This window comes from Aricia agestis, chromosome 7 (assembly GCF_905147365.1).
Source record: "Aricia agestis chromosome 7, ilAriAges1.1, whole genome shotgun sequence".
In the NCBI taxonomy this organism is placed as follows: domain Eukaryota; kingdom Metazoa; phylum Arthropoda; class Insecta; order Lepidoptera; family Lycaenidae; genus Aricia; species Aricia agestis.
The window spans coordinates 4,404,724-4,414,691 of record NC_056412.1 but is presented as its reverse complement, the minus strand read 5'-3'; the positions used below and the strand labels follow the sequence as shown (position 1 = coordinate 4,414,691).

The 9,968-nt window shown below is 37.2% G+C and overlaps 1 protein-coding gene across 2 annotated transcripts; it reads left to right on the top strand.

The window, feature by feature from the left end:
- The first annotated feature begins 6,593 nt into the window (after positions 1-6,593).
- Positions 6,594-9,754, top strand: LOC121728697 (balbiani ring protein 3-like). Of its 2 annotated transcripts, none has more exons than XM_042116931.1 (5): positions 6,594-6,780; positions 7,169-7,281; positions 7,785-7,889; positions 8,420-8,546; positions 9,000-9,754. In XM_042116931.1, the coding sequence occupies exons 1-5, from the start codon at positions 6,666-6,668 to the stop codon at positions 9,029-9,031; spliced, it is 492 nt and encodes a 163-aa protein (XP_041972865.1). In that variant the 5' UTR covers positions 6,594-6,665; the 3' UTR covers positions 9,032-9,754. The 2 variants fall into 2 exon arrangements, with proteins under 2 accessions (XP_041972865.1, XP_041972864.1); XM_042116930.1 differs by having other exon boundaries at positions 8,420-8,602.
- Positions 9,755-9,968: the final 214 nt, after the last annotated feature.

Sequence of the window (9,968 nt, the reverse complement as noted above, 5' to 3'; positions counted from 1 at the left end):
TATTTTATAGTGGCTCTTAATTTGAGGCTACTTAAGTTACAAGTGTAATGATTAAGTATTTACAGACATAATTTTTAAATAATTAACAAATGTCACTACTATATTATTTTAAAATGTAGGTAAATGTAGGCGAAAAGCCCATAGAAGACTCAAATTACTTTTAATAAAAAAACTTAACCTGAATTACTATGTAAAAGTGATGATTCACGGTTCAGCATGGTTGACCTAAAAACCGTTGTGACTTGTAACTGGGTGGGGGTGGTCGTGGGGGTGACCACCACCACTTTCCACCAGTCACGGGTGATGTCACGTCGTTCTAGGAACTAGCGGTATACAGTTACGGGAAAACGTGACACAGAGGACCACTATGTTATAAATTGTTATGGAACTTTGTTTTCCTGTTACCTGAATTTCACAGTATTCGCTCTACCGGAGTCATAACGTTACCTTTACATAACTTAATAATCACTAACATTGTAAGCTGCCGTCTCTGAGTACGGCCGCAAAATCTACTTTTGATTGAGATTTATTTAATGATTACAATTTTAATTTAACACCTCCATCGTGGGTATCGCAGACACAATAGATTTTGGATTGTTATGTGGCAGCCGGCTGCCGCTTGGGGATTGATGGGTAATGAAGATTCGACTTAAACACAAGGTGTACAAAACTAAGTGATAATACTTTAGGGTGTGTATGTGTTCCTTGTAGAGAGTTCACTGTGAAAGTAGTAGCGCTGAAAGACCAAATATTTTTTTTTGTATAGGGAAACTCGTGACGCTAGAGCGTTTGCCCATACAAAAGTGAAAAAAATTTTTGGTCTTTCAGCGCTGCTACTTTCACAGTGAACTCTTTACAAGGAACACGGATAGACCCCAAAGTATTATCACTTAGTTTTGTTATACACTGTATACTTCAGACACTATCTGTCAAACTTTTCATTAAAATATGTCTCCGATGAGGCCGTATAAAAAAATAGATATCTGTGGTAAGATGCAACCTTGGCCGTTTGACCTGAAGGGTCAGCCCCTTTGACCCGGCTGTTAGGTCACAGGTCATTCCACTGTGCGACACGTCTATGTAGCCGTGACTCAGCGATTTCTAGAATGCAGCACGAGTATATTATTTTATTTGATATTAAATTGCGTAAATACGATAATGAACTGATACAAAACACGACAATTCAAAAGTGTAAGATTATCTATTACTATCTTTAAGCTAAACTGGTAAAAAAGAGTATTTAATATTTATGTAGTAATGTATAAAATAAACTAAAGCAACATTTTTGCAACAAAGTTCCTTATCGCGCGTTGCGGAAGGGGGCTAGACCGAAAAAGTTGTAACGACATGTCACATGACACAAAAGTGTCGGTTTATTACAACTAGAGCAAAAATGCTATAGTTGTGAGCCGTGCGGTAGCGTGTTTCTCTCTCTGTCCCTCTTTTTTTTTGTTTTATTTTTATAACTTCATTCCATGCGGGTGTCCCTTGAGTCTTGACACATCTCAAATTTTATGAAACATATTTTCGGTTTTCTTGTTACAAATAAAAAAATCTTACTTAACTAAAAAGATATTTCCATAGGTATTTCCCCAAGTCGTCTCTATCGTAGAGCCCTTATAAAATGGACGTAAGGATCATACAGAAACTTGGATGTAAAAAATACTTTATAAGATTAAAATTACACTAGTACAAAATTTTTGTTTAGGTTTAACTATAAAAACCATGATTATTCTGTAGGTATGTACAGAATAATCATGGTTTAGTCCCCCAGTACGTCTCTATCGTCGTCCACTGTTGTTCTACATCTGACAGGGCCATTATACTAACGATATAAAGATCATGAAGAAGATTTGGGGTAAAAAAAACTATAGACACTATAAACGACTAACGCAAAAAATCAAACATCGTCCTTCTCTCTTCACACTCACGCCCGTCTTTCATACGCCAGGTGAAAAGGGACGACGCGGAATCATCGCCAAGTTAGTTTTTTCTTAATAACTCGATAAATACCTATACAACCTTTTATAAATCCGCTAGGTCAGTGTCTCAATGATAGAATTTTATACAATGTATTAAAATATTATGTTAGTTTAATGCACGGTTATGACTTATGGCAATATATGAAAAATTTGTGAAAATTAGATGCATCTTTGTAATTTTTTTCATCGAGAAAATTTTAAGATAGCGTGTTTTTTTAGCTCAGATCAAATTCTTGGAAATATAATGTAGTATCTATGTTTTGAAAATGAAACAATGCAGGCATGGCCGTACCGGGGGGGGGGGGGGGGGGGGCAGGGGGGGGCAGCTGCCCCCCCAGGATCATGTTGACGTTCCTACTAAGTATATTATCTAGTACTTTTATCTATAAAAATTAAAAATTAAGAACGAATTTTTGCCATTTGTTTGCAATACAATATTTTTACAACTAAAAATTTTCAATTTTTTATTCTTTATAAACACCTAGCTTATGAAAAATCTTATTTGCCCCCCCCTGGCCCAGAACCTGGGTGATTTGCCCCCCCCCCCCTGGCACCAGAACCTGGGTAATTTGCCCCCCCTGGCCTAGAACCTGGGTACGCCCATGAATGCAGGGCTTATTTTCAAGTATAAAAATGAATTATAAAATTGACAATTTTGGGTTCGTCGCCCCCTTAAACAGAAGACCATCTTCATACTATCCGAGTTGGGCGTGGGCACTCATTTGAGTGAATTCAGATAAGTATTACATAATAATTATAATACTTGCGATGAGTACGTTTGATTTCAAGGCTATTGCTACTACTTAGTGTGATAATTTGCACTGTGATTTTCCGTTATCAACTTCGTCACGCGGACAATGTCTGACCTAGGTCAGGGGAACTAATTGACCAAATTAATCAATAATACTGTAACTCAATATTCATATTATTTTGTAGCTTGCTTTTATAATATTGTTTAATTTTTATGGATATAAAATACTCACTTCGGTAGTTCGGAAGTTCGTAAGCACAGATAAGTACTATCTTTGCGAAAAATATTATTAAAAACTGTAAAGTGGTGTGTGGTTCCGTACCAATATAGAGCAAATTAAGCAAAAAAAGTGTTTTTTTTTTATTTAATATAGGAAGCCCCTTTTTAACATAATATTTAGATATTTTATTTAAATTGTATTATTAATTATTAAAGTACACATATAATTAATGAGGATTTCGTGAATATTTTAAGTGCCCAATTATTGCCATTATTGATATCGAGCAAAAAAGGTAAAAAATTGACGTACGACCCATACAGGTCCTTAAATATTAATATTATTTAATTTTCAGTATTTGTTGTTATCGCAGCTACAGAAATACACACTCTGTGGAAATTTCAACTTTGTAGCTATAGCGGTTCTTGAGATACAGCCTGGAGACAGACGGACAGACAACGAAGTCTCAGTAATAGGGTCCCGTTTTTACCCTTTGGGTATATAAATGGGTATATAAGAAACGGGACATAATTGTACGAAAAAATAAATCCGACTGGACTTTGCACTTATAATTATGACGAATCGCGCTATTCATTGATATATTGATAACAAGTAACAACTATACTCGCAATCTGGGAAGGATTACGATTTACGACTATCTTAACTAGGCGCCGCCGACATCGCTATTTAATCAGTTAAGCTAATATAATTTGGCTATCTAACACAAAAATGTGGGAATTAAGTGTGCAGAATAGGGATTTATATTTTAATAAATTATCCATCACCAAGCGATAATCTTAATCTGCCTATTAGAAAAAAGTATCATACAAAGCTTCCTGCTATGATAGTCCAATGGTATATCGTTTTAAGCACGAAGCACTACGCAGGTGCGGCCCGGGCATGAGAGCAAAGCGCGCCAACCCGGCAAGTGCGCCATAATATGGCTACTTATATGGCGCGGGCGCACTTACCGGGTAGACGCGCGTTGCCACACAATGGCAATAGCTAGAGAGTTGAAATTTTCACATATTGTGTATATCTGTTGCCGCTATAACACCAAATACTAAAATTAAAATAAAATTAATATTTAAGGGGGCTCCCATACAACAAACGTGATTTTTTGGCCTTTTTTGCTCTATATCAATATTTTCAACAGGTAGGGTACTTGAATTTTCCACACAATCCTTATTCTTATGTGTATTTATGTGTAATAATTATTAATAAAAATTAAGAGGGGTCCCATACAAAAAATACTAGCTTAATTTTGCTATAATATAATTGTACGGAAGCCTTCGTGCACGAGTCCGACTCGCACTTGGCCGATTTACACACCACAAGTCTTAAGCCACGCTTCAATGAAGTGCCGTCACCTACGAATAATAAAAACTACTCGTCTTATCACCAACCACTTCTTATATTACACAATATTGTTTAACACGAGTATGTTTCTTGAGATTCCAGTGTTATGTGATGTAATAACAAAATTTATTTTTCCTCCTTATTTTTGGTAAGTATATTATAAGTATAGAAAAAAATTGTACCTTAGAAAAAGTATTTTTATAGAATAAAATCAAAATTGTTTATTTCTAAGTAGGTACCTAAATAAGAAATTTTTTTTTCAGAATGTTTGCGATATAATACATATTACATTACTTTTTATTTTCTAAAATAATCTTGCTTACCATTCGTTTTTACCCAGATTGATGGCATTCAAGTTTAAATGCATGCACCATTAAGGCTAGGATAAACCCCAATTTGTTATTCCGTGACTCCCGGTTTACCTAGTTCCAATATAATAACGAAGTGTTAAAAAATATGAGATATAAAGCACAATATTTAAAATACCTTAAACCATAAACATTTTAATAAAACGTAATACTTTGGCTGTAATTAATTTACAAACTCACCTCCGATAAAAATCTATTTCATCGAAATATATGTATTAACTAGGATAATTATACATTTTATTTGAATAAATTGTTAGTAAATAAATAAATAAATAAATAAAAAACTCTTTATTCAAACAAACAAAACAGATCAGTTTACACAAGTTACAAAAACAGAAATAGTTTGAATTGGCGGCCTTACTGCTGGAAGCAGTCTCTACCAGGCAACCATAAAATATAACTAAAAATATTTAAAATCAAAGAAAAATAATAAGATAAGATACTAATAGAATAATATAAAATAAATAAATATAATACACAAATAAATCTATATTTAAATATCTTTAACCGAACAATTTTGTTTCTTAATGTTTGTTTCCAAAGATATTTAAAAAAACATGAAAAATAGAGAAGATCCGCCCGAATTACTACAGTTTTATGCTAAGCTAAAATGAATCTTATTGCGATCCGTATACGCTTGGTCTGGTTGTGTGCAAGGTTTTCGTTTTGGATTGAGATTAATCCCCGCCGTTATTAATTATAATTGATATTATTAGATTTGATAATAAAGTAATTTATTTTAAATAGCATTGTTATGCTTTGCTTTATAATGTGCAACAAAGTCTTAAATGAATAAAGCAGAAGTAAATAAAAAGGGAGTGGAAAAACTATCTTCCAACTTCTACCCAGTTAAGGTTAAGTAATTTTACTCTGACAACCCAATGAGACAGACATGAGTCATGACGTAAGAAACAATAATAATTATGTAATAGGGCTTAATAATCTCTAAGTACTCACATACGGTTTTGCTCGATCGAGCAATAACGTCGAGCAAAACCCGCGGCTCGGGATTTCGTCCACACATTCAGCATTGCTCGATAGTTTTATCCTAAATCGATATATTTAATTTCATCGAGCCGGCTCGATGCGAGCCTTCAAGCTGTCAGTTTTGCGGTCCACACAGTAATTATTACTCGATTTGGAGTAAAACTATCGAGCAAAACCGCATGTGAGTACTTAGCATTACTCTACAGTCTACCTCATAGCGTTTTCGGCATTTAGAACTGAGGCAGGGAAGGCAGGGCAGGCCGAATGGATACGGAAATAGCCGAACAAAACCGATAATCCACGAAGCACATAGACTTAGTACTAGTACATTACGTAATTTATGTAGTAATTTAAACTTCGGCAATTTCCGTATCCATTCGGCCTTCCCTGCCTACCCTGCCCTGGGGCAGTTCTAGATGCCAAAACGCTATAAGATTTAATTTCTGCGTTCATTTAAGATTATTCCTTAAGCTTTTTATGTTCAAGGTGCATCTAGGAAATTAAAAATATTTGGAGGTTCCTCTTATGGAATTATTTGCAATTTATTTTCTAGATTTTATTTCTTTCCTTACAAATTATGATGAAACGGACGATATATAATTTATTACAGTATCCAAATGGAATTTTTGCAGGCGATAATATCTGATAAGCCGCCGATAGTCGCCGCGTACTTTCCAGTGATTTCCCGTTAATGCCTCGGTTAAACCGGCCAAGTCTCACATCCTAAGCCGAATCCTTGAACGCTAGCAAAAATCCCCTCGAAGATGCAAGCGTTCCGCTGCAAGATCCGTTACGTTACGTGACGTAGCGATCAGCTGGCGCGTGACGCGGCGCGGGCGTGCCGTGACGCGGCCGACGTCACAACGAGCCCACGAAGTACGAACTGAGTCAGGCTTTATAATGGAGGGCCCGCCGGCCGCACTCCACAAGCGAACCGAGCGCCGCGTGAGCAGCACGCTGTGGAATCACGTGACAGTGAAGTGAAGTGACAGATTGACAAAATGGAGAGAATATTATTGTTTTTCGTTGTGCTTGTGCTGGTGGATGGATTCAAGCATCAGTCCCATCATCCCAAGTTCCCCAAGCAGCCCGATGAGGGCGAACACATAAGAAAAGGTGATTACTTTCCCCGATTAGAAATGTTTGGATTTTTTTTGGATTTTTTTTTCAAACAAACAATCTCACTACAAATATTAATTAGGCACATCTAACGTATCAGTCTGTGTCATCTTGACCTCAATTTTGTGCCTATACTTAAAAATAGTGCAGAGTAATAGCCAATACCGTGTGGCAGGCGACAGCTGATGCAACTGTCGTGTCGGTTGTGTAGGACCGGCCTACTTAGATCCATTTTCCTCTGTGTTAAAGTAAATCGTGAATTAAATATCAAGTTATCTCTTTATATCTCGAATGAAGGAGAAGTCACGTTTTGAGAAAAGATTAGCTGCACTGACCGCAGTAAATTCGACCCATTTGCAGTTCTGTAACTACTGTTTGTCCACAGTGGCCTGCGACAGCTCCCACGACCGCCTAAGGAACGAGCTCATAGAGAAGTCCCAGTGTGGCGAACCCAAGGAGGTATTTGTGGAGCTCCCCGTCACCGCTTCCTACCTGCAGGTGAGAATCGATAGCAAAAAGGAGAAGCTAAGCGAAAATATTTGTATTTGCAAATCAATATCTGTATAGCAAATAAGGAAATAACTTAAAACATTTATTTCCTTATAAGATAAGTCCGTTTCAAAAATTTAAAGAACATAGTACATATTATTTAGAACAACTATATGACAATATGGAGCAAAACATTTTAATGATTTTCAACCACTGATCTCCATTATACAATAATGGAGGTCAGTGTTTTCAACTGAAATCTCACCAGCCATTTAAAAAGAAGATTAGAAAATATGTTCGGCTACGGCAACTTTAACGCGTGATAAAATTCATTTATTAAAAACAACTTTGTTGTTGCGAAGTTTTTATGGTTTGAATGTCATAAAGCCTATCTATAATTTAACCGCAACCGCAGCACGTGCTACCCATTATCGCAAATATTCGGCTTAGACAATGTCAGCATCCGTTTGCGTGAGAAGATCCGCGTCACTGACGAGCGTGTGTTTCCCCAGGTCAGCCCCAGTTCCGTGTGGGTGAAGCGCTGCGTCGGCCTATGCGACTTCGAGGCCCCTGGCTCCAAATGCGTCGCCACCAAGACCAGATTCGAGGCAGTGCCGGTGAGTCCTCAGGCCAAATTCCATGTCAATTAAATTCCTTACCCGTGCCCTATTAAGTTAGTTGTAAAGTAAAAACACTAGGCATGGAGAAAGAAGCCTCGAACCTTGACAAGTTACGCAATAATATCTCTAGTAATATTTACCATTTTCGGCTTAATGTAGAGCAGCTTTTCCCAAAGTGGGCGATAACGTCCCCTTGTGGGAGCTGTAGACCTAAAGGGGGGCGCTACTCTACTTGGAAAAATATGGGGGCGTTGTGTAGAGGCTTGGGGGGCGGGCAATTTTTAGTTTCATCTAGCTAGAAGGCCTCTTAGACACCAACAACTTACTAAGAAGACAAATTGTTTGCATATTACCGATAGTGGTTTTTATGTAGGTGAAAAAATGGGGGCGCTAAAAATAATTAATTCTCAAAGTAGGCAGTAGACAAAATAAGTTTGGGAACCCCTGATGTAGAGGATACAGTGAAGAAAACTTTCTTGTGAAACCAATTGCGAAGTAGACTGTCGCTGATGAACTTACTCTTGCAGGTGCGAATATACAACGCCAAGACGAAGAAGGAGACGTGTTCGACTTACAACGTGGAGGTGCACGAGGCGTGCGGCTGCTGCGCCGCCACGGCCGCCTCCTGCGGCGCGCCGAGGGTGTTCAATCCTCGTAAGTGCTCCTGTCAATGCCCCAACATGGAGGAGAGGAGGACCTGCCTGCGGAAGGTTCGTAAGATGATGGATGTCTGTGCACTAACGGTGAACGGCACGCATGCGGCTTAACAACGTCACTGCTTTCGTATCGATGTTCTTCTCCTTCCAAAATACTTTCACTATTTTCAGTTATTTTTTCCCCGACATTTCCGCATTTTTCATATTGAATTAATTTTAATCTGCAATAATTTATCTCGTTTAAAATAGTTGTTAGATCTAAAAAAAATAAAGATAGTATATTCTTGAATTTCCCAAGATTTAACTCCTGTGTCGTTTGTATGCCGTCTGGACATCCGTTGTCTTACAACCGGGAACGCTTTTGTTGTATCAGTAGATGTTATCACGGCGTCAGTATTACGCCGTGCTCATTAATCGCAATGAGACTTATAAAGCCTTTCTATTGTTATAGCGGAGCCAGAATATGAGGTGGAATCGGTATAAGTGCGCCTGCGAAGCCAAGAGGAGGATCAAACGTTGAATACAAAATGGATGATTGGATATCTCCGTTTGTAGATAATGCCGCCGACCGAGACGGCGCTGGCGGGGGAGGACGCGGAAGTTTCTAGAATGTTCTGGACTGAGACTCTAAAAGACTAAAAGATTGTCGTTATCAGTGTACGTAACGTGACTGATTTAAGTGTCTTATAGTTGTGTGTTTAAACAGTATTATATTAGGCTTAGGGTATTATTTGTTGTTCGACTCAAGACGGGACCAAAAAGTGTTGTGAACACTCTACTGTTAGTCCTTCTCGATGTACTTAAATTAGTATTATAATGCTTTCATTTAAATTCTTCAGTATTGTATACGGCGTCGAGAGCGCGCGATTCCTAAATTGTGATAAACTTATTCCATTTAGGTAGTGAATTAAGTATTATAAGCATTTATTTTAAGTATTAAGCTTCTAGTCAAGCTATGAATGTAATTTTAATTCGGTAGCTCTCTCTTTTTACAAGGAATAGATAAAATATTGTAATCAACTTAGTGAAATTGTACGTAATTTAACCTAGTCTAGAGTGTGCCAAAGGCATGGAATCTCTTGGGGAGTAGGGATGTGTATATTGTATATTGTGTATAATTAGGTAGCTATATGAAGCTTTAAGTGATCGAATCACGTTAGTTCTAAGTTCAAGTCCTAAATAAAATTTGTACTTAATTTATTTCTAGACATCTCGTTTAATTTCCTAGTTTCATTCTTTCTATCCTTGTTATATTTTCACAATAACTTATAACCAGACTTACAGTAATTTTACAAAATATGAAGTACTTACAAATGAAGAAAGCCGCTACAAACTGTGCCGAAATTGGACCCATAAAACTTTTACTTACGAGTACATAAGTGTAACATTTTACACTCATACGTATGGATTTTGTGATCGT